The 24,217-nt window shown below is 48.0% G+C and overlaps 1 protein-coding gene across 1 annotated transcript; it reads left to right on the top strand.

Annotated features, from left to right (window-relative positions):
* Positions 1-220: 220 nt before the first annotated feature.
* SLC34A2 (solute carrier family 34 member 2) lies at positions 221-23,683 on the top strand. Its single transcript, XM_082838014.1, has 13 exons — positions 221-257; positions 8,933-9,047; positions 9,139-9,273; positions 10,323-10,451; positions 11,933-12,076; positions 13,497-13,608; positions 16,326-16,521; positions 17,309-17,404; positions 17,840-17,960; positions 19,121-19,288; positions 20,707-20,823; positions 20,925-21,049; positions 22,622-23,683. Exons 2-13 carry the CDS (start codon positions 8,936-8,938, stop codon positions 23,297-23,299), a joined length of 2,133 nt encoding a protein of 710 aa, XP_082694140.1. The 5' UTR covers positions 221-257; positions 8,933-8,935; the 3' UTR covers positions 23,300-23,683.
* Positions 23,684-24,217: the final 534 nt, after the last annotated feature.

Below are 24,217 nucleotides of genomic sequence, written 5' to 3' on the forward strand. Positions count from 1 at the left end.
AGCGGGGGGCCGTCTGAGCTTTCTCCCCGCAGCCCGGCCGCCTCTTTCCTCGTTGCAGCGGGCGAGGTCACGATGGGCTCATTAAGCCGGCGGGTAAGATGTGCACCGGCGGCGGCCGCAGGCGGTCCTGGAATGTGCGAGGGGCGTGATGACTGCAGCTGCCGCCGGCCTTTTTGCGCAACACCTTCCTGATATATATCAGCGCGCCGCGCTCCACCTGGGTGCCTGCTCGGGTCCATTACCTGCGCAGAGTGCTGGTGAGTACCGCCGCTGGGGTCAGGGCGCTTCCTCCTCCCTTCTGGCTCTTGAAAGAACCTTAATTCACTTTTAATTTACTTAATTCTTTTAGATCTCCCTCTATCCTGACCTCAAGGAACTTCGCTGGCTTTGGGCTTGGAAAAGAAAAACATAACCTCCCCCAAATTTTCAGATTTTTCTTTTTCTTCTTACTGTTTCTACTTACTGTTGCCGCTGTTGTTATTATTTCAGCTCCTATGACTACACTCTTAGTAGTGGCATACTTAGGGATTCCTACCCCGTAGAATCAGGACTAGTGGGCTCTCTTTTTGGTCATTAACTAGCTGTGTGATCTGAGGGAGGTCCCTGTGTGCCCCTGGACCTCAGTTTCTCCCTCTTTACAAGAAGGGGAACAGAATGGTCTGTCTTTCCTTCGCTGAAAATTCCAGGTTTGGGTGGCTGTCCAGTGATGCCATGCCTCCCCCAGTGTGACTTCCACGTGCTACTGTTCTAGTTTGCAGGGTTATTTATCGAAAGTGACTTGCAAGATACAGTCCTGGTTTGCTGGTCCCATCGGGGCAGGCAGCATCAGACAACCTTCCGCTTGTCTGGAAAACAGAGCCCATAATTTTTCAGTGTTTTCGGAGTCAAGGTACCAGGCTGTTGGGCTGGGGAGCTGTGTGTAAGGTGTGGTTGTGTGGGGGAGCTCAAGCATCTCCAGGTCAGAAAGGGAGGCGTGTGGAGTGGAGTTAATTCAGTCTTCAGATGCCCTGGGTAGCTGGTACTGAGGTGCAGAGAGTCTCTCCTTTTCCCTTAATGAGAAGCAACTTTCTCAAACTTGCTGGTTTCACGGAGGTGGCTTGTGGGATTTGTGTTAGCTCTGCTTGCTCCAGCCCTGTTTGACTTTTTCCCTTCCTGGCTCCTGTGCTGGAATTCTTTAACCTGTTGTCAGTTGAGTGTTCTTGAAAAAGTTGTGCCTCATGGCAGTAACCATTGTTTCAGATTGTCAAGTGTCTTTGAATCTCTTGCCCCTGCCAGGCCAACTAGCTGATAATGATCTCTTTCTCTATTTTTGTAACTTTGGGAACTGCATGCTTTGTAAAGGTTTGGGTGTTAAACTGCCCCCTCCAAAATCCACCCTAAGTCACTCAACTGTTTCACTGAAACAAGACCCCAGTGGTGGGAGGATGGATGTCTGGGTTATTGCTGTTAGACGCGAGTCAGACATAAATGTAGCCTGAATTCACTTTAATGAAGAAAACATCTTCTCAGGATCAGTGATTTAGAATAAAATTTTAATTTTTAGCTACCTTCCACCCCGCCTTCCTCCCGCCTTCCCCCCAGCTCTACCCTGGGGGCAGAAAGGCAGTATGAACTGGGAGTAGTCAGGACATCCCAGAGAATTAATTCATCCCAGTGAATTTAAAAATGCAAAACAGTACAGAAAGAAGGCTGCAAAAAGATTGCAAGATGTTTATAGATGCCTATCTTTTGTAAATTAGCCCTTTTAAACCTCTGCCCCCCCCAAATTACAAAATAATTGATATGGTTACAAGTTAATTGCAGGATTTATTTTAAAATATCATAAATACAGATTGGAAGCACACTATGAAGGAGGGTGTGGTTTGGTAAGAGGGCCTTAGTTTAAAGCAGTAGCGTAAACATCTTTTTAAAATCCTATTAGTGCATATCTTCAAAAGTCTAAAGCCTTTCATCAAGGTAAAACTGAGCCAATTGATTCTCTGTCTCACATGCCTCCCTCCTCCACCACCGTGTTCTCTGGGGATTATTTTGCTTTGTGATGGCTAGAGGAAGCTGAAGGAAAGTAACCACTGCCCTCTTGGGAATTTTTGAAGGCTTGGTCATTCTTTCAAAGTATAAGATAATATTTCTTGAGCACATTGAGAACATTGGAGTCAGAATACCCAAGCTTGAGTTGTCTCTGAAGGCTTAGTGCGATTTGAAGGAATTCATTTCTTTGTGCCTCAGTTTCCTTTTCTGTAGAATGGGGATAACATTGGTACTAAGGTATAACTACTTCAAGCAAATTGACAGGAATACATCAAGTGCTTGTGAGATTCAACAGGTTAATTTGTGAATAGGGCTTACTGCAGTGCCTGACACAAATCACTCAGTAAGTATTTGGCTGGCAGACACTGTCTGCACTGCCCTGCGTGCTGGGAGCTCAAGGTCATTCTCCCTGTGCTTGTGGAGGCCACAGCCCGGTGGGAAAATGCCTGCGTATTGAGGTCTCTCAGCAGGAGGATGCCCCGCGCCTCCTTCCTCCTCTCCCCACTTCTTCAGATGGCCTTGAGCTGCTGCTGTTCTGATCGCAGGTGGCCCCAGAACAGGTCCTGGTTGGAGAGGCCCAAACAATGCAGAGCATAGGGGTTGGGTGACTTCCAGGTGCCCTACATTTCCCTGCTGCCCAGGTCTGAGAAGGCTGAGCAGTTTATTTTCCTTGGCCTACAAGAGTCCCTCTTGGCATTGGGTACACAAGTGGATGCAGGAAATTGAGCCCAAAGAGTTATCAATACAGCCAGCTCAATTATAGGAAGGAGCTTGGGGCGGGGGCAAGGGAGCAGATGTGCAGTCATAGTCACTAATCTTGTGCCTGGGCAATAGAAAACACTCTTCTGGGTATTAGTACGAAACTGCCAAAAGGGATGACTTTACCCTTCTCTCCTTTTGGCAGGTAGCAGGAGAGTACTAGAGTGCAACCTTGGGGGAAGGCGGGGAGAGGGAACAGCTGAATCGGAGGAATAGGGATGGGAGAAAACCTTTGGAGGGGAACACAGGCTCCAAGGACCCCTCGGGCCCCCAAACCCCTTCCCAAGGGAATCGGGTTCCAGACAGGCTAGTGTCTGCCACACCCCTGGGAGCAGTGGCCTCAGATTCAGGCTACATCTTCTGTCTGGCCAGTGCCTACTAAAAGTCTTGGCATATGCCGAATCCAGGCCTCTGGCATGCCTGAGCCTTTGTAGGGAATCAGCAGCCTGCCCTTAGAGCATCTTAGCTGGCATTTCCAGCTGTCTGAATGACTAGGCAAGAGTGACCCCTGCAGAGGTGTGAGCCCAGCCAGCTATCTCAGACACCGTCAGAGCCCCCATTGAGCCTGGACCTGCGGCGCCTTGCTGCTTTGATGCGGCCCAGAGCATAACTGCTCCTTCCTGTCTTGGCACCTGGCTGAGAGTTCTAAGCCTCTCCGGCTTTGGAACCAGCAGTCCTGGGTTGAAATCCTGACTAACCCTAGGTAACTGTGGACTTTTTTTGTTTTTTCGGCCGCACCGTGGGGCATGTGAGTCCTTAGTTCCCTCAGCAGGGATCGAACCTGCACCCCCTTCATTGGGAGCGTGGAGTCTTAACCACTGGACCACCAGGGAAGTCTCACTGTGGGACTTTTAAAATTTTTCTGTGCCTCAGTTTCTTTGTAAACTGGAAAGAAGACTTCCTTATTATAAGATTTAATGAGGTCACCGATCACATAGGACACTCCCCATGGCAAAACAAACGTTAGATCCTTTTCTCTTAGGTGCTTTGGATTCATTTGTCAGCACAAATATTTACCCAGGTCCACTCAGCTGTGCACTGAGATGAAGAGCTTATGCTCTGGGGCAAAGTGGAGTTGAGGCTGTTCATTGTTTGTGATGCAATTCATTTCACAAAGTTCTGAGTGTTCACTCTGCCAGGCACTCTGCTCGGGACCTCACCTACACTCATTAATCAATTAGTCTCACAACAGCTCAGTGAGTATTCTCCACATTTTTGAGATGATGAAACCGAGGCTCAGGGTCACACACAGTGAGTGGCAGGGCTCTGCAAGGCCCTCACCTACTGCATGGTTCGCTCTCTGCCGGTGCTATGTGACAAGCAGTGCTATGTGACAAGCGCTAGGGTATCAGCGAACTGAACAGCTGCCTGGTCTCGGGACTAATCATGGGCCATTTGCTCCAAGCCCTCCTTTCCTCCAAATCTGCGGGGTGAGCCTACTTGGAGCGCTGGGGCTTTGCTGGCTGGGGAGTCCGGGGGAATGGGGCTCCACAGCCACGCTGCCTAATGCAATGGTTGGGTGCCAGGTGGCCAGCATTTCCCCACTTTCCAGGTCCTGAGAAGAGCAACTTGAGCCGGGGAGTGGGGGGGGGGGGGGGGCGTGGCGTGGTGGTGCGGAGGTGCGGGGTGGGGGAGGGCTGGGAGCCGGCGAGCGGGGTGGGGGCAGCTGCCTCAGAATGTCCTGGGCTGGGTTAGATGACTCCTGGTTGCCTGCCCCTCTGGGGGACAGTGCTTCGGTGTGTGGACCTGCACCTCCTCTCCTTACCTGCAGGCGACTAGCACGGTGAATGCCCAGTGAGTGATGGTGGAGTAGATGAATGTACCAGGAAATGAAGAACAGTGGTTCCTCGGTGTCTGCGGGAATTGATTCCAGGACTTTCCCAGAGTCCCGTGTATAAAATGGTGTAATATTCGCACATAACCAATGCGATCCTCCCATATACTTTAACTCATCTCTAGACAGATTATTTATAATACCTAATACAGTGTAAATGCTATGTAAATAGTTGTAAATAAAATGTAAACACTATGGAAATAGTTGCCTGTGTGCTGGAAATTCAGCTCTTGCTTTTTGGAACTTTCTGGAATATGTTTTTTCCCCTGAATGTTTTCCATCTGTGGTTGGTTGAATCTGTAGATGCAGAAGCCAAGGATAAGGAGGGCCTTCTGAACTGGATGAGGAGAAATGATTGCTTCCTCAGGGAAAATTTGTAAAGGGGATTTGGGCTTCTGACAAATGGCTGAACTTGGAGTAGGGGAAGCAAGATTTCCAGGAAGAAGAGTAGAGAATTTCATTAGAAAGTTGCCTTTGCTTCTTGGTGACGCTGATTAATAGTAAATGAGGACCCAGGACCTGGAAGGGAAGGAAGCCAGCACAGGCCTTGCACAGAGGAAGCATTTAAGGTACCCTAGCTTGTGGGATCCCTTACAGCCATATTCTACTCCTTTCTGTCCAGTTCAGTGGAAATGGGTGTCTGCCCATTCTGTTGCTTGTATTATTGTGAATTACTTGGATGTCAGACCACAGACGTGTCTGTTTCTGAGTTCGCTAGACGCTTTGTTCACTTCTTGAAAGAAAATGATTCTGATCAGTCAGAAATCCAGTCACCGGAAACAGTTTAAATAATAGCACCTTACTGCTGATGAGAATTTCCCAGGTGGCACTGCTGTGACATCCTGCTTGCAGCTTCTTGATACAGTTGCTCCATCCAGCAGATCTTGGCTAACCCAACTTGCATATGGTAATGAGGAACAGCGCTCCTCAGTAAGATTCAGGCTTGAGTTGTTTCCTGGTCATGATCAATGTGGGTCTAGGACACAGCAGACCTTCTAGGGTTTCCCTCAGCAAACCCTATATGTTGACTCCTCCATTCACAAATGTACAGTACCTACTATGTGTAGTCTGCTGAATGCTGGGAGGAAAATCCTAACAGGGTTTCTGCCCTCTAAAACTTAAATTCTAGTTGAGAAGGCAGTATAAGTGTGCATAAATGATAGGAGAACAACTCTAGGGTGAATTAAGATTACAAGAGAGAGAAAGATGGTAGAAGGTCGCAATTTCCAAATTTTTCCTTCAGAATGACCCCAAGAGCAGAGGGGCAGATATTTAAATCCTTGGAGGTCTGTGAGTAAGCCCAGAACAGCCAGTTGCAAGCTCAAAGCAGTTTTTTGTGTTCTGTTTTCTTTCCTTTAATTTTTAATGATACATCTTGCATTTTGTACTACAATATGTCCATGCTCATTTTAGTATGATCCTTGATAATCACACAAGGTTTACAATATGTCAGTCACTGTTCTGAGAGCTTTTAAAACATGACACACTTGATCCTCACAATAACCCTTCATGGGATTAGTCAAATGTAATTCATCCACTGGTCACATTATTTAACATTCCCTTTGCCCCAGTTGTGTGGGTTAAAGCAGCGCTCCAGGAAGATATGTCTGTCACAGCCAAAGATATTGGGGATATGGCCCATAGCCTCACTGACAGGTGGAGCTGTGTTTAAAAACTGGCTCTGTCACTCACCTCCTGGGTGACTTGGAACAAGTTGCTTAAACGTCTTGGAGCTCCAGTTTTTTCCCATTTGTGAATGGCGATGCTCACGACCCCTTTCTTGCCTGAAGACTAAATGCCATAATATACGTCAAGCACCAGCACAGCCCCTGGCACCTCTTTGGTACTCATTAAAGTGATAGTTGTTGTTATCAGAAATCAATTGAAAGGTATTGCAGTAATGTGTGATGGAGTGCCAGGTGAGTCACACCAGTAGGACACATGCTTGAGTGGCTGCGGGAGACTCTGGATTCAAACTGACCTGTGTCCAAGGCGCTACCATGTGGGACCTTGGGCAAGTTATAAGTCTCCTTGTGCTTGAGTTTCTTCATCTGTATAATGGGAGAATAAAAACACCTCCCCGCACAGGTGGCAGGGAGGTGGGGCACAGCCTGGCTCAATAAGTATTGGCTTTTGCTGGCGAGGCAGGTCCCAGCCTACTGCTCAGAAAGTGCACGAGGCCTGTTGTGTGTCAGGCCCTGTGCTGGGTGCTTCTTAAGCTGAAAGGAAAGACCTGGCCTGTGCCTTCCTGGAAGCCAATGACTGCGGGATGTTCCCTGTGATCGCAGAAGTGCGTGCCACGCGCTGCAGCTGCATGGGGGAAGTCGAAAATTTCCCTGGGCCAAACAAATTCACGAAATCCTCTCATGATGGGGACTCACAGAATCAGCTTCTTTTAACTTCTAGCTTTGTGAGTATGAGTGACAGTCACAATACAGGTGTCCTGAACCATTTTACCTTTGTGGGTTTGGGGGTTGGGCTGCATCTCTTAAAAGAATATGGAAAGTTCAGATAGAAGAAAATAATCACAGACAATCCTATCACCCACTCTGAACCCCATGGAACATTGCTGGTTCCTTACTGAGATCAAACTGTGAATGGGACATAAATGTGCCTTTTATTCACCATTCATCTAAAACATTTTCCTGGGTTTTTTTTTGTTTTTTGGTTTGTTTTGCTGGTTCTTTATAACATTTTTAATGGTATGCTATTATGCTGTATGGATGTACTATAGTTAATACAATAGTTTCCTGTTTTTATTTTTCACTGTAAGTTATAGTGCATTTTGGCCTGTATCACATTCATTCATCAACCAATATTTATTGGGCACTGTCAATGTCCCAGGCAGAGCTGTAGACGCTGAGGATGCAGTTATGAGTAAGACAAAGCCCCCCCTCTTGGAAGGGCTTACATTCTGGTAGGCAGGAAATAGGTCTATTGAAGAAAAATAGGAAAGGAAACGAATAGACAAAGGTTCTGGGAAACCCTCTCCCAAGAGGTGATCGGAGCAAAGCAGGTCGTTTTGATTTTCTGAGGAAAAAAAAATGTTCCTAGAATCTCTTTTTTTTTAATTTTATTTTTTTATACAGCAGGTTCTTATTAGTTATCCATTTTTCCTAGATTCTTGATTCCTCGAAGTGAAATTATCGAGTCAGAGATGTTTGAAAAATGTAGGGCATTTGAGGCATTTCGCCAGCTGCTTTCCAGAGCTTCAGCCGTGCTTAATTCACTGCATCTTCTCCAGAGTGACATATTATACTTGAATTTTTATTTATTTTTTGCTAATCTGATAGTTGAAAGTTATCTCACTGTTTTGGTTTGCGTATCTTGGGTCGCCGATGAGGCTGAACCGCCTATTCTGTAATAAGTATTTTAGCCACTTGTACTTCCTTTCCTGTGAATTGTTCGTTCCAGTCCTTTGGGCCGCATTGTCGGGTGTGTCAGGACAAGGACTGTGAGTAGTGGACGTACCGGCTTGTCCGGGGCCAGGCTTCCTCTCCATGGAACTGAGAAAGGCTTTGTTGAGAAAATGGGTTATGAGGAAGTCTCTATCAAAGGCTGGGAAGAATGTAGTTCTGACAAAGGGTCATTAACAGGCAGCATGGCATAGTAATCATTGCTACTATTTACCGGGCACTTTCTAAGCATCACTATTAATCTCATAACCCTGCAAAGCATGAAGAATTGTCCCCATTTTATAGATGGCTCAGAGGCATAAAGGGACTTGCCTAAACACACACCCACTGAGAAGTGGCTCCTGTGGGATTTGAACCAGATGTAATGTGTCATGCTTCTCATAGAAGACCCAGTAGCAGGTAAAGCAGGTAGAATGTGTATCAGTGTATACATAGACATTAAGTCCACTGGATGAGGTTTGGCGCAGATCTGCAGTTGAACTTGTCCCTTAATGAGCAGCAGGTGGGGAGCCCATAGGAGTGTTGTGAGGACTTGGTGGTACCACAAGTTGATGAAGATGAATAGGTTCGTGTTCCCTTTCAGACTAAGGGAGAGGGTCAAGACAGAGGCCAAGACAGACGTTAGAGCAATCAAAGGAAGATCAACTGATGTATATAGATTTGTGGCTTTGGAAAAATTGGAAACAGCGGTTTGACTTAGTGACAGCCTGGGTGAGCGATTGAGGGAGGCCTACAGAGGTGTGAAATACGGTGCTTAAGGGTCCATACTTAGAAGGTATACGGACGAAATCCCTTAACTCCCCCAAATCGTTGCAACCACTGGCCCTTCTTGTCACAGAAACTGAGTGTGCCTCCTTTCAGTGGCTACTTCTGTAAGCTGTTTTCCCATCCACAGACCATGGCTCCTTGGCCTGAGTTGGAAAATGCCCAGCCTAACTCGGATAAATACATCGAAGGGGTCACCGGTCAGCAGTCCACCACACCCGCAAAAGGCAAGGAGACCGGCAAAAGTGCGTGCCCTGGGCTGGCCCCCTGGGAGGACACCAGGAGACCCAGGCTTAGTGTCTCATTCCTCATCGTCTTCCCTGCTTGTTTGGGCAGATGACACCGACACCCCTGTCACCAAGATTGAACTTCTGCCCTCTTATTCTACCGTGGCACTGATAGAGGAGCCCACAGAGGTGGAAGACCCCTGGAACCTGCCCGAGCTTCAGGACACGGGGATCAAGTGGTCAGGTAAACGAGGCCAGCCGGGGCAGGCGGGAGGGGACTGCCCGTCGGCAAGGGATTGAGGTTACCAGCTTCACAGCGTCCCCTCCTTCGTGTCGGCCTCTCCCTTCCATTGTTTGAGCAAAAGTCCTGGCTAGGGGATGCCACCCAGCTTAAGAGTCAAGCATCCTGTGATGACCGGGGGATGTTTTTGTTCTTTCATTCGTTCATTCAACAAATGTGGGCCGGCACCAGGGTTATAACCAGGCCAGACCCTGCGCTGATCTTTATAATCTATTTTGTGCTGAACCAGGTCCCAGGTACTGTTCAGTGCTGCATATGCAGCAGTAAATAGATGAGGCCCTGCCTCTGAGAGCCCCGGGGGTTGGGGGAGAGGAGTCCCCTCACCTAAATGTGGGCATCAGGGAAGGCTTGCAGAAGACAGACTCTACAGACAGAACAGCTGGGGTGCAGGCAAATGCTGTACTTCTTTTCCAGGCAGGGTGTGAGGTCTGTGCGGATCAGACAGCTGGGAGGGTAAAGGAGCTGGGAGGAGGTGAGAACCACTTGAACAGTGAGCGTCGAAAACAGCCACCAAGGAGGTAGCCTCCCGGGATGTATGAGGGCCCAAGCCGTCCCAGATGGAGTCTGCGATGGCTGCCTTGCGGCCACTTTGTAGAAAGTATTCTGTGCGGTTCTGAAGGTGCTTAGGACAGCCATCATCTCTGACCCCACGCTTAGCAAGGGGCAAGTGCTCTTAACGGCTCAGCAGTGACCCGGGTTCAGCCCAGCACAAGCCTGTGCCCGGCTTGGCCTGTGTGTGCCCCAGGGCCCACGGGCCCCTCCTCCCAGAGCCAAATGCTTTAGAGACATTTCACCACAGGTTTCAATTAAATGGAGTACGGTGGTAATTGCCTTGAAAACTGCAGCCGTGGACACATCCCATCTCTAGGTCTTGTGATCCATAAGATGACAGCTGCCTGGCTGGGAGGGGAGGTGGGGGAGTTCCGAGCTCATTGTCAAACTTCTCAGTGTTTCGGACACTAAAAGCCTCCATGCCTTTCCCCCTCCCCCAGAGAGAGACACCAAAGGGAAGATTCTCTGTGTCTTCCAAGGGATTGGGAAATTTATTTTACTTCTGGCATTTCTCTACTTCTTCGTGTGCTCCTTGGATGTCCTCAGCAGTGCCTTCCAGCTGGTTGGAGGTATGGATGGAAGAGGTCAAAAGTCTGGGTTGGGGGTGGTGTTCTCATTGAATTTGGTTTGGAAAGTCACAGCTCAGCAGGCCCCCTCCAGCTGCAGCCTCCTGGAGTATTTTAGGACTGGAAGCCACCTCAGATCATCTTGTGAAGTCATGCCCCCATTTTACAGAAAGGAAAACTGAGGCGCATGAAAGAGCTATGACTGGCTGGCTGAAGTGGCTTAGGCCAGAGCCAGGGCTAGAGCCAAGGCCAAGCGATCAGCTCCATGTGTTTGTCTATGAACACTGGACAGGAAGCTGTTTGACCTAAAGGTTTATCTGAGGGATCCCTGCTGTCTTTGGGCTTCCCCACCTGAGGGGATTATTGAATAAGAGTGTTCTTAGGCTAAAGCCACTGCTAAAAATCAAAGCTGGCCCTTTGCTGGAGAAGGATAGGGGTCCTGTGCTAGGGGATCTGCATTCAGAGCAGTTGCCTAAACACCTCCCACCACTGAGTGTGGCTGTGGAGGGTGAGGGGACCTGGAAGTGCAATCACCATACGCTTGGTCACCTGTGCATCCCTGATGGGTGACAACAGTAAGAGCCAACACTTTGAATGCCTACTGAAGTAGGCACTTCCAGGGGCATTGTCTTAAACATTCCATCCCCAAAGTCCTTCCCACTTACAGAGGAATAGGCCAAGGCTCAAGAAGGTCACCGCCCTGCACTGAGTTTCACAGCCATAATTGGCATAGTGGGATTTAAACTCAGATCTGGTGACATGGAAGACCATAGGTTTCTGCACCCCTTGGTGCCTTTCTTGAGAACTCATCTTTGTGACCTGGGAGAACTGGGAAAGTGTGAGGAGCAGACCGACTTGCTGGATGCCACTCTGGTCCCCCTGGTCCAAGGCAGCATCAGTAAGGGGCCTTGCACTCTATCTCAGACAAGTCATTCCACTCTCCATTCTCTGGGCCTCAGTCTTTTTTAACCAATGTATTGGAGGGTGGATTGATGGTCTCAGAGGCACATTCTCAAAAATGACACTCCCAGAATTCAATTATAGGCTGGGGCTAGGGGCTGGGGTCTAAGGGGGTAGATAGAAAAGAATGAGAAGATCCACTTGGGTAAATCTTCTGAATTGGGAATATATCCCAGAGACAAGAATGAGGGCATCAGGAGATGCACTGGCACTCATCGGGCCAAGTACAGAGTTGAGGCCATGTTCATGAAAAGAGGAGACTAGAAGGGGACTTGCTGATGAAAGTGGTTGAAGGATGGGAGGGTGTAGGGTGAAGGAACAAGAGGAACAGGGGTGGATGGGGAACTAGGTCACAGAGGCAGAGTCAGGGCAGCAGAGAAGCACTGGGGAGAAGCCCGAGGAAGCAAGATGCCCAAGATAAAAGTCTGGAGGCTGGTACCTATGGCCAGCTGGTCTTGACCGGAGACTTCTGTTACTCAGCACCCACCTAACCCCCATCACGTGGCCATGGGTTTGTTTTTCAGGGAAGGTGGCCGGGCAGTTCTTCAGCAACAACTCCATCATGTCCAACCCTGTGGCGGGGCTGGTGATCGGGGTGCTAGTGACTGTCCTGGTGCAGAGTTCCAGTACCTCCTCGTCCATTGTCGTCAGCATGGTGGCCTCCTCATGTGAGTCCAAGAACCCATGAGCCCAGATAACATTTCAGGCATTTCCCTGTTCAGCTGGGATTTACTCTGAATGTATCCGGGCTTATCACCATTACCTTCTTATCTTGTCTAACTATGATGTGTTCGGCTTAGATCATAGGCAGTCTCCTGTTTCCCTTCCCATGGCTGAGTCTGAAAATTGGCCCCAAAGCTTGAAGACTCAATTCTGAATTCTCTAGAACTGTGTTATCCTGTCCAGCAGCCACTAGCTACATGTGGCTATTTCATTTCATTTCATTTCATTTATTTATTTATTTTTTGCGGTACGCGGGCCTCTCACTGTTGTGGCCTCTCCCGTTGCGGAGCACAGGCTCCGGACGCGCAGGCTCAGCGGCCATGGCTCACGGGCCTAACCGCTCTGCGGCATGTGGGATCCTCCCGGACCGGGGCATGAACCCGCGTCCCCTGCATCGGCAGGCGGACTCTAAACCACTGTGCCACCAGGGAAGCCCCCTATTTAATTTTATTTAACCTTAAATTCAGCTGTTCAGCTGCAAGAGCTATATTTGAAGGGATCAGTAGTCATATGTGGCTAGCAGCTGCCATATTGGACCACATAGATTTAGAACATTTCCATCACCACTGTCAGGGCTAAGAATAAAACCATGTAATCACATCACACACTGGCTTTGGGGCAACTGAGCTTGGGGAGCTGACGTTCCAAACTTGATCTTGTTCAACATTTGCCCTCGCTAAGTTGAGACAGACCCTCTGGGGTGGACAGTTTGAGCTGGTTAATTGTCAGCCCAAACCAGCATTTTAGCTAAAATTAACTAGAACTTTTAGAGGCCAAATTAGAAAAAGTTATTCATTACTTCTTCAAAATACTTTCATATGTTAGAACATGTGGCAATATATTAATTTTGTTAGAAAAAGAAATTATACTGCCATAAATTTGCCATAATAAATACACAAGTCCTTACACATCGTTTTTTGGTCTCTTTTAAGCTACCCTTGCATCTGTAATAGGGAGGACAGAGGAATTTAGAAAGAAACTTTTAAACTGGGGTCCACAAAAGGGCTTTATGGAGACTCTGAATTCCCTGTAATTAAGTGCTGAATTTTTTTTATTTCACACTGTTTGATTTTATTTTTAATCCATAGGAATTAGAAATTGAAACTGAACAATATTTTACAGAAAGTAAAATTTTTTACTTATTTTTTAATTTATTTTTTGGTACATGTGCATTTTTCTATAGTGAGCTGTCCAAGCTTTTGTCAGATTCACAGCGAGGTACAGACCCTAAAGAGGGTAAGAACTGATGCTTTAGGGGATTGCCAGCCTGAATGTGATCGGCTTGCCTTGGGCCACACCAGGAACATGGCCAAGCTGCCTTCCTCAACTTACTAACTTGATAACTTACTCTTTTCCACCCTCCAGTGCTGAATGTGCAGGCTGCCATCCCCATTATCATGGGGGCCAACATTGGGACCTCCATCACCAACACCATTGTGGCGCTCATGCAGGCAGGAGACCGGAGTGAGTTCAGAAGGTAGGAAGCATCAGCCTTTGCCACCACCCGTTGGGGTTGACCAGGTTGTCCTGACTACCGTTAACATTAGAGCATGTTTCTTATCCCTAGACCTCTTTAGAAATAGACACAGTGGAGTATGGCTGGGGTTGGGATCACATACTTATCCGTTGATTAAACTCAGCTCCCTGATATGCAGGGCTGGGATAATAGTATCTATCACTGCCATGTTGTCTAAAGGAGTTAACACAATCATACAGATAAATGCTTATCAAGGTGCCTGGCACACAGTCAGGGCTGCCTGAATACAAGTCCTTGCTAGAAGCTTGACCTGTGGTGTAAAACAAGGCCAGTTAGAATAGGATTTACTGTCTCACTTAGAAATAATTATTATCTCCTAAAGCTTCCATTTTTGGCCAGCTCAACCCATGCCACTTTTTCTTCTTCACTCACATGCCAATAAAAGGCAACATAGAGCCTTTGTGAATGTGTAAGATCTAAAAATGGGGCAGGATCAATACAGGCAAAGGAAACCCTTTTCTTCCAAAAGTTTCATGTGAAAATTAAGCACATTTCCCAGCCTCTCTTCTAACTGGTGATGGGCTTTTTCCACAGCTTGTTAAAATAGAGAAGCAGTCCCCATCCAAAAAAACCAGACACTCTAAATTGAAAAAATATGTGCCCCAAATGGTCATATCATCATTATTTACCAAGATATGGAAGCAACCTAAGTGTCCATCAAGACATGAGTGGAAGAGTGATGCGCACACGCACACTCGCACACTCACACACACACACACACACACACACAATGGAATACTACTCAGCCACAAAAAAAGAAAGAGATTTTGTCATTTGCAGCAACATGGATGGACTTGGAGGGCATTTTGCTAAGTGAAATAAGTCAGACAGAGAAAGACAAATACTATATGATATCACTTATATGTGAAATCTAAAAAGTACAACAAACCAGTGAGTATAACAAAAAAGAAGCAGATTCACAGATATGAGAACAAACTAGTGGTTACCAGTGGGGAAAGGGAAGGGGGAGGGGCAAGATAGGAGTAGGGGAGTAAGAGGTACAAACTATTAGATATAAAAGAACCTGGAAGGACGTATTGTGGGGAATATAGCCAATATTTTATAAGAGCTATAAATGGAGTATAACCTTTAAATATTGTGAATCACTGTATTGAACACCTGTAGCTAATATAATATTGTACACCAACTATACTTCAACTGTGGCATCAGACATCTGTGGCATCAGACAAATGACTGGCTGGCTGGGGGTCAGCTAACACCATCCCTCATCCATGGGTGGCAGTGGATGTCCTCAGAGACATTCATTTTCCCTCAACCATGGCTAAAGTCTGGACCCTGAAGAAATGTTCTGAGGTCTAAATAATAATACACATTACCCAGGGTGTTTGCTAATTTGATCTTCTCAAGGAGCTAAGAAGACTTTTCTCTGCCCCATTTTATTAATATAGGAACACAAAGAGGTTAAGTAACTTCACTGAGGGGCATAGCTGGGACTCGATCCAGGTTTTCTTATTGGAAATTTTGGGTTCTTTTCACTGTTACGCTAATTTTTACCTCTGGATGTATAAATATACGATCTATGGAAGTGCCTGTGCATAGGAATATAATTGGCTTAGCTCACCCCCTGTTTGGGATATTTAAATAGATTGCTTTCAGTAACATCTTTGGAAATGTGTATTATTCTTTCCTGGTAATTTTTTCCTGGATAGATTACTGTATCAAACACACCTATAAGGCTCTTTAAACATTTTGCCAAACTACAAAGAAATATTTGTATCACTTTGCATCAGCAGTGTATGAAAATGTCTTAAATCACCCTCTCCAGGAAGAATAAGTTAACTTTGTAAAATATTAGTTAAAATGGTATGTGAAAATTTGTACGTGCAAATAAATAAATTGCAAATTTCTTTTATTACTGGTGAAGTTAAGCATTTCCCCCTACATGTTTAATAGCTTCTGTCCCTTCATGTCCCATCTTCTATTTGTTTTGGGTATTTCTTGACATGCAGAGTTTTTTTAAAGGAACATTTTTTCATTGAGGGAAAAAAAACTATAGAGTTTTTTTTTAATCTGGAGATAGGTAAGATGGAATTCAGGGGGAATCAGTGAACCTTCTCCGGTAGATGCAAATTGTAGTATATATTAGCTTTGTTTTCTGTAGAGACTGTTCAAATATTTGATCAAAGTCTCAAGATCTTACAGTTAAGAATTCAGTTGTGTAGAAGGCTCTGATGGTAACCTTCATACTGGCCCCCGCCTTTCCAAAATGAAGGTCGTCTTCCATATGCATGATTTGAAACTGGTCTTGATGAAGTTTTCTCAAACAGTGCTCCATGAACTAATAATTGCAGCCAAAACACATCTAGTTCCCTTTTCCCCAAGCAGAGCAAACTGTGTACTGTCTGATCTGGTGGGAAAGGTTCTGCCGGACAGTGGGAGACAAGGGTCCTGGACCCAGTGCTTCTGCAGTGGTCTTCAATTCCTGCGTGCTCGCTGGCCTTCAGTTTCCTCATCTGTTGAATGGGGATCTTCATACCACTCATTTTGGGGATTGCTGTGAGAACAAAAGTGAGACTGTACACCTCTATGCACTCAGATAGGTGGCACCTGGCCGGTGATACAAGTGATGACCTGCCTAGATGGTGCCCAGTCGCTTGTTGACTAATCTGGCTCGGGATGGGGTTCGCCTCCTGCAGGGCCTTTGCAGGGGCCACCGTCCATGACTTCTTCAACTGGCTCTCTGTGTTGGTGCTTCTGCCTCTGGAGGCTGCCACCCATTACCTGGAGCGCCTGACCAACCTGGTAGTGGAATCCTTCAACTTCAAGAATGGAGAGGATGCCCCGGAGCTTCTGAAAGTTATCACAGATCCCTTCACGAAGCTCATTATCCAGGTAACTCGCCTTCCTGCAGAGAGGGAAAGGCCCCAACACCCTCCCCTGCTCCCCCCTCACCGGGCTGGGATGGAAGAGATGGATGAGGGTCTGTAAAAACTGCCCTTTGGCTGCCTCTGAAAAAAGCCAAGGGAGGCAGAACTTCAGGGACACCCGATGAGATGGAGTCATTGGCCTTTATTATCTCCTTGATTTCAACAAGTGTATCATCTTTATTAGGATGGGGGCAGGTGGCGGGGGTGAGCGCTTCTCTAGACTCAAGGACTCTCTACTGGACACCTGGGTGCTTTGTTCCCACTACTGGCCTCAGCGCCCGTGGGCTCACTGATTCAAGTAGCGCCCTGCTCCCAGCCAAAGAGGAAGAGTTTACTGCCTTTCCTTCCATCTCACCCCTCTGCTCACTAGGGTCTGTCCATATTATTGAAATAAATGAAAGGAGGCTTTGTGGATGTTGCCTTGGGGAGAAGGAGCCAGTTTGGACCTTGCCCTTTCACTCTTACCTTCTGTTTTTCTTCTGTCATTCAGTCATCTGATGAATATCTACTGCATGCTTCTTAGATACGGGTTCATTGTTCATACAATCATTCATTTATTGAACACCCACTGACATCTGGGCGCTGTGCTCTGCCCTGAGAGTGCAGATGGAGTGAGTCCCAGCTCACGCCTTCAGTGCAGTTCACACCCTCACAGTCCGGTTCACATCCTCAGCCCCTTTTAACAGCTTAACATCTGTCCCACATCAGTTCTGAGAACGTGCTGACTCTCTTCTGTCCATTGCCTTCCTCAGCTGGATAAAAAAGTTATCAACCAAATTGCAATGAATGATGAAACAGCCAAAAACAAGAGTATGATCAAGATTTGGTGTAAAACGTTTACCAGCATGGTAAGTTTCTGAGAATATTGCTGGGTGGGTGAACGCTTGCGTCTTTACTTGATAAAGCAAGATCTTGCATTTAGATTGGGCATATAAAAGGTAAGGGGAAAGAAAAATCAGGAATTCCTGAAAAATCAAAGCTAGCCAGTGAGAATCCTTAAGTCCTTGAATGCTAGATGGGATGGACAGACATTATGCAGTAGGACAGACAGAACCAGCCCACATCATGGACCCATTATTCCTGGCTTGTTATTCTCATGTCTCCTGGCTTACCTCTGGCTGCCTCCTTGCTTGCATTTGTGGATGGACCCATGGAAGCAATTCATCATACTTACGGTGCACGAATTGTTATGGGTCTCCCCTGACGCCTCGCATTTCCTGCCATTCCCCACCAGAAATGAGTGTTATGGACTATACATAGCATTTCTCATGTTTGCCACCCAGACTGAGAGGAATGTCACCATCCCCTCGCCTGACAACTGCACCTCTCCTTCCCTCTGTTGGACGGATGGTTTGCACACCTGGACCATCAAGAACGTGACCCACCGGGAGAACATTGCCAAGTGTGAGTGAAACTCACAGAGCGTCAGCTGCCAGGACAGGCTGTCTGGGGTGATGATAGGTGTTTCCTCTCTGTGTGGAGCCCCAGTAAGTGAAGGAAAGAAGGGCAGTGAGATTCATTGAACACCAGTCCTACACTGGCCAATGAGCTGTGAGCTTTCACAGCAGAGGAAACTAAGGCTTAGGGACAGGGGACAGGCCCAAGGTCCCCCCGTAAGGGGCAGAACTAGGACTTGGTATTCAGTTCCTCTGGCAGTTCCAGACGGATTCAGAACTCCTCAACAGATACCAGAGTGGTCCTTCTATGTGCTTCAGTATCCCTTTGGCAGTACCTCTAGGGAGATAACAGCCTGATTTGAAGGAGATGTGGGGCACACACAGAACACATTCACCCTCAAGTCATGAGTCCCTACGGTCCAGCAGGCCCCATATAGCAGGGCTATAGCACTGAACAAAGCAGTGCGCTTGCATGATGCTCCAGTTCTTTAAGAAGCTATACTGTTGCCTCTGGACTCTTATGGCCCTGACGTTAGTTCTTCTAATTATTTATTCCTTATATACCCATTTGCATATCTCTGCTTCTCCTCCTCTCTGTGCACCCCACATTAATTCTGAGCCATATACCTTAATACTCCAGGTGTGCTTTACCTCACAGAATCAAGTGAACGTATCACCTCCCATGTTCTAGGTTCTATACATCCATTGATATAAGCATGTTTTTCTGGAATCATCATGGGGACACACAGGGATTTTTAAAAAACACAAAGAGTTTGATAATTAACAATAGCTCCCACTCTGACTTGCCCATCCTACCCCACCTTGCTCCTCAAATACTTTGTTGTAGGCATCCTCATTATCATGAGTAAAACACAACATGGGATTTAGAGGCAGAAGAATGGGGCTGGAAACCTGGGTCTGCCCCTGGATTTCACTACATCTTCACCCTCATGAGATCCCATCGGCCAGAACATAGCCTCAGGGCTACACTTAGCTGCAAGGGAGGCTGGAAAATGTGGTCTTTATTCTGGGCTGCCTTGCTGTGTGTCAAGCTGACAACCAGGATTCTGTTACTCTGAGACGGAAGGATGCTGGGGAATAAGTAGCAATCTGCGGCTGTCAAGGGTTCCATGCCCTCCTAACGAGGGCATTCTGTGGTCTCTCCAGGCCAGCACATCTTCGTGAATTTCAACCTCCCAGATGTTGTCGTGGGCACCATTCTGCTGGTAGTCTCCCTGCTGGTCCTCTGTAGCTGCCTGGTCCTAATTGTCAAGCTCTTGGGCTCTGTGCTCAGGGGCCAGGTAGCTGTTGTCATCAAGAAGACCATCAACACTGGTAAGCACACTGCCCCCCATTCTGGACCTTCTAGGGGATAGTGTTTCACTGTGGTCCCTCCAGGGGCGCTCCTTTTGATTCTCCTCTAGCAGTGGCCTCTGCATGGAGTTTCTCTCTGGGCTTTGACAAGTTGCGGAAGTTACGATGCCACTCACCCTTGAATCTTCCTTAGTGTCTTGGGTGGAGCCTGGGAAGAAGGCACAAGCTTCCATCAGATGTTTGCAAGGTCCTGAGAGAGAGCCAGCTCATATCCAGAGAGCTGTGAGATAGGCCTTCCTTCCTGGCAGTTTCCCTGTTTGCCCAGGACTTTACTGGGTCTGTCAGGATACCTTAGGAAAAGGTCAACAGAAGTCCACCATGGTCCCTATTTCCCTTCGACTCTTGGGAAGAAAATGTGGTTCTGGATAAATATGTCAGCATTTTGAGGCAGGCAGTCAGACTCCATTGCTGAGAATGGCATCCTGGCCAATGAAAATATACCCTGTAAACTCTCCCTGTGAAATGGGGCCGAGGATATCTACCTCTCAGGGTTGTCATGAGGGTGAGCTGAGTACCCGTGCCCTGGATGCTTGCCGGCCGTGCGGGGCCTGATCCTGTGCTGGTGGTGCCAAGGGTGGGGTCTATAGGGCTTCCAAGCTGCTTCATATCCTCACTGCTCTTTTAGGTGGAAACAAAGGTGGAGGGTATTCAGCGTTGGGAGACCAGGACAGGAGGAAAGATAGAGGTCTGAATGCTCCAAGTGCTTTGTCGTTATTCAGCTGCTGTAGCAAATTCTTATAGGCTGGGTGGCTTAAACAACAGAAATTTAGTTTTTCACAGTCCTGGAGACTGGGAGGTCCATGGTCAGGGTGCCAACAAAGTTGGGTTCTGGTGAGGACCCACTTCCTGGTTTACAGATGGCCGCCTTCTCACTGTGTCCTCACATGGAAGAGAGAGTGGAGAGGAAGCAAGCTCAGCCTTCTATAAGGGTACTAATCCACTCATGAGGACTCCAACCTCATGACCTAATCACCTCCCAAAGGCCTCACTTCCTAATACAATCACATTAGGGGGTCAGGGTTTCAACATATGAATTGCGGGAGGGGAGAACGACACAAACATTCTGTCCATAACAGATGGGTTCAGCATTTAGAACTCCAGTGAAATGTATTTTTGTCTTCATAACATGTACCCACATCCTTGGTTCTACCATCTGAATATGCAAGGTGAAAGGATGCTGAAAATCCAATCTGCAATTTCAGACTTGGTATGGGGTGGGGAGGATTTTACACAACTTGGTATGGGGTGGGGAGGATTTTACACAACCTCAACCTCTGGCCAAGCCTTGCCCCCTGGGTCCTGTGGAGATGCCAGCTGGGCCTCCAACCCATGCCTTCCCCAGAAGGATTGTGACGCATCTCTTATCCTCTGCATTCCAGATTTCCCTTTCCCCTTTGCCTGGGTGACTGGCTACCTGGCCATCCTTGTGGGGGCGGGAATGACCTTCATCGTTCAGAGCAGCTCTGTGTTCACGTCTGCTATGACCCCTCTGATCGGTGAGTTTCTCCCTGGGTCTCCATCTGGCTGACATTACCATCTTCTGTCATCCTCTGGGGCTAATTCTGTGGGCTTTGTATTTTCACCCCCCCCCCGCCAGGTATCGGTGTGATATCCATTGAGAGGGCGTATCCACTCACGCTGGGCGCCAACATCGGTACCACCACCACCGCCATTTTGGCCGCCTTAGCTAGCCCAGGCAGTACTTTGAAGAGCTCGCTCCAGGTCAGGAAATGCTGCATGGGGCAGGGGCTCTGTGGGTGGGATCCAACCCTATCCATGGTCTTGTAAGCAGATGGTGTTTAACCAAGAAACCAAGCCAGGCTTTTCTCTGTTATGTCCAAAACTGTGATGTGGAGAAGCCGCGGAGAGACAGATTTGAGAACAAAGCCGTCTACTCTTTAGCGTGGTAGTCAGACTCCCATCACCAGTGGTTGTTTAGACAAAGGTGGGGTGGCCATTTTACTAGAGGTGGAATGGGTATTCAGGAAGCATAGATACCACTTCCCGTCTCCTTGCCCTCCTCTTGGTGGACTCTGACTGGGCGCTGGGAGGTCACCTGTGTCTTGAGCCTGGCATTGAGAAGAATCAGGGGGACCTGCCTTGCCTGGATCAACTAGATGCCCTTGGGCAAGATGACCTTTGGTGTTTGAATCACTGTGCCACCATTTACACATGAAATGCCCTTAGGTGACCTAACGTTTGAGCATCAATTCCCTCGTCTGAAAAATGGGAACCATAATCCCTAGCTCATTAGGATTATTATAAGGATCTGATGAGGCACTGTCTAAAGCCATGCTGTTGATAGAAATATAGAGTGAGTATAGAATATGTGAACCACCCACGAAATCTGAAATTTTTTAGTAGCCACAGTTTCGAAAGGTAAAAAAGGAACAGGGAGATTAATTTTAATAATGTGTTTGATTGAACCCATTATCATTTCAACATGTAATTGATCTAAAAATATGGTGATATTTTACATTCCTTTTTGGACAAAGTCTTTGAAACCCAGTGTGTATTTTAATGCTTATGCCACATCTCAATGGATCGTGGCTAATGTATCCTACAGGGCTGGTCCAAAGCCCTTAGCATCATGCTTGGTACCTGGTGGGCACACCTAGCAAAGTGCAAAGTGCATGGCCTCTGGAGACAGGCTACCTGGGTTTGAATCTCATCTCCCACCTGTGTGACTCTAGGAAAATAGCTTGACCTCTTGGTGCCTCAGTTTCCTCCTACATGAAATGGAGATAATGTTGCCAACTCAGGGTATTTTTTGAGGATTGAAGTAATCCATAAAAGTGCTTGGAATTGTCACCTCCCCCATAGTAAGTGCTCTATAAACATCAGCTGCTGCTGCTATTATCTTTATTAACTGTAGCCATCTTTCCTTGTCTCTCCCCTCCCTGAAATAGGGCCACTGAGCCAAGAAAGCCAGCTATGTTGCACACCTTTCCTTCTGCCCCACCAGCTCTTAACTGCTCAGCTGGAAGCAGCAGTGTCAAGGCACTGGGTGGCATCGGGCACATTCATGAAGTTCATTGTTAGATTTGGCCTAAAGGACTTCAGGCCCTGAAAACTGAGCTGTGATTCAGCCTGTCACCTCCCTTGCCCTCCCTCGCCCTCCCTCCCTTACCCCCCCCCCCGACACATAGTAGGACCTCAGGTAATATGGGTTCCACTCTGGGCTGAGCTATGAAGACGAGGAAGACTCAGGCCTCCGCTGCTAGACGACGCCCTCTTCTCCCCGACCCCACTGTGCAGCAGACCCGTTCACCTGTCCAACCTCTTGCGTTTCAGATTGCCCTGTGCCACTTTTTCTTCAACATCTCAGGCATCTTGCTGTGGTACCCAATCCCGTTCACCCGCCTACCCATCCGCCTGGCCAAGTGGCTGGGCAGCATCTCAGCTAAGTACCGCTGGTTTGCCGTCTTCTACCTGGTCACCTTCTTCTTCCTGATCCCTCTGGCAGTGTTTGGCCTCTCGCTGGTGGGCTGGCCAGTGCTGGTGGGTGTGGGAGCGCCCATCATCTTTGTGGTCTTTCTGGTGGTGGCTGTCGGGCTCCTGCAGTCCCGCTGCCCGCGCATCCTGCCCCACAAGCTCCATAACTGGAACTTCCTGCCGCTGTGGATGCACTCGCTGAAGCCCTGGGACAAGCTCATCACCATGTTCACCAGCTCCTGCCAGAGCCTCTGCTGCCGTGTCTGCTGTATGCTGTGTGGCTGCCCCAACTGCTGCCGCTGCAGCAAGTGCTGCCGCGACAGCACGTACTGCCGCGGCAGCAAGTACTGCTGCTGCAGGAAGTGCTGCCGCTGCAGCAAGTGCTGTGAAGACCTGCAGGAGGTGCAGGACGTCCCCATTAAGTCTCCCGAGGCTTTTGCTAACATGGCCATGGACAAAGAGGCCCAGGACAGGGTCTCCAAGTCCGAGGTGGATGCCTCGGGCACCAAAACCATTTCCAGCATCACAGCCTTGTAGGTAGGAGCTGCCTGGAGGCCGGCGGAGGACCCCACCTCCACCTCTTCCTCCACCTCGGGAGGATTTGTTCCCCGTTGAGAAATGACATCCGTCCCGACTCTCATTCCCTGGCCCAGCGTATCAGCCCGCACAGTAGTTTCATCTCAGCCCCATGCTCCCTGGGTCTTCCAGGCCTGGAAAGGCGCAGAACAACACTGAAAGAGAATTAGATAGTGAAACCTGGCCAGAGATGTGGTCACACCTGCTGCCACACACAGCTGGGTTGGTCAGTAGGACTTTTTTTCAGACCATCCCCTTGCAAAGGAAAAGCCCCAAGGGAGGAATTGATGGCAGCTTCTTTGTCAAAGGCGCATATACACGTACACTTTTCTTTATTATGATCCAGCTCAGACTTCTGTTTTACCAAAGACCAGCTTCAACCAAGAGCAGTAGCCCCATGTGTCCCAGAGCAGCCCGATTCAGGGGAAATGGTGTAATTGTTGGGGACTTGGGTGAAGACCATAGATGTGGGCCTTTCCCCCTTCTCAGTGCTCCCCACGTCCCCTGTCAGGGTTTTCTCACCCGGGCAGGGAGGGTTAGTCCCAGTAGTTTACCTGCTGTGCCCTCAAGTTTCCAGGATGGGAGCCACATCTGAGCTACAGAGAGGGTCTCAGAGAGCTTTGGCTCACCCGGCGCTCCAGTCATAAGAAGAGAGTGGTCCTATCCCTGAGCTGGCAGATGGAGGATGAGAGCTGGGAAATGGGGAACGTTTGGGGGAGATGTTTCATCTGCCACAAAGGCCTCGGGTGCTTCTGAACCTGGCTAATTTAGAAACCAAATTGGCAGACTTTCTGGCTAAAACTTAGTGCTGATAAAAATCATCCCTGCTGAGTCTTTCGGAATAAGATATGCAGGTTCTGAGTCCCCTCCACTGTGCCC

Source organism: Leucopleurus acutus, assembly GCF_964270905.1.
Source record: "Leucopleurus acutus genome assembly, chromosome: 4".
Classification (NCBI taxonomy): domain Eukaryota; kingdom Metazoa; phylum Chordata; class Mammalia; order Artiodactyla; family Delphinidae; genus Leucopleurus; species Leucopleurus acutus.

Coding starts and splice junctions, on each gene's coding strand:
- SLC34A2 (XM_082838014.1), top strand. CDS start 8,936: ATGGCTCCTTGGCCTGAGTTGGAAAATGCCCAGCCTAACTCGGATAAA. Junction 12,077..13,496: donor CAGCATGGTGGCCTCCTCAT/GTGAGTCCAAGA, acceptor TCCACCCTCCAG/TGCTGAATGTGCAGGCTGCC. Junction 20,824..20,924: donor TGCTATGACCCCTCTGATCG/GTGAGTTTCTCC, acceptor CCCCCCCGCCAG/GTATCGGTGTGATATCCATT.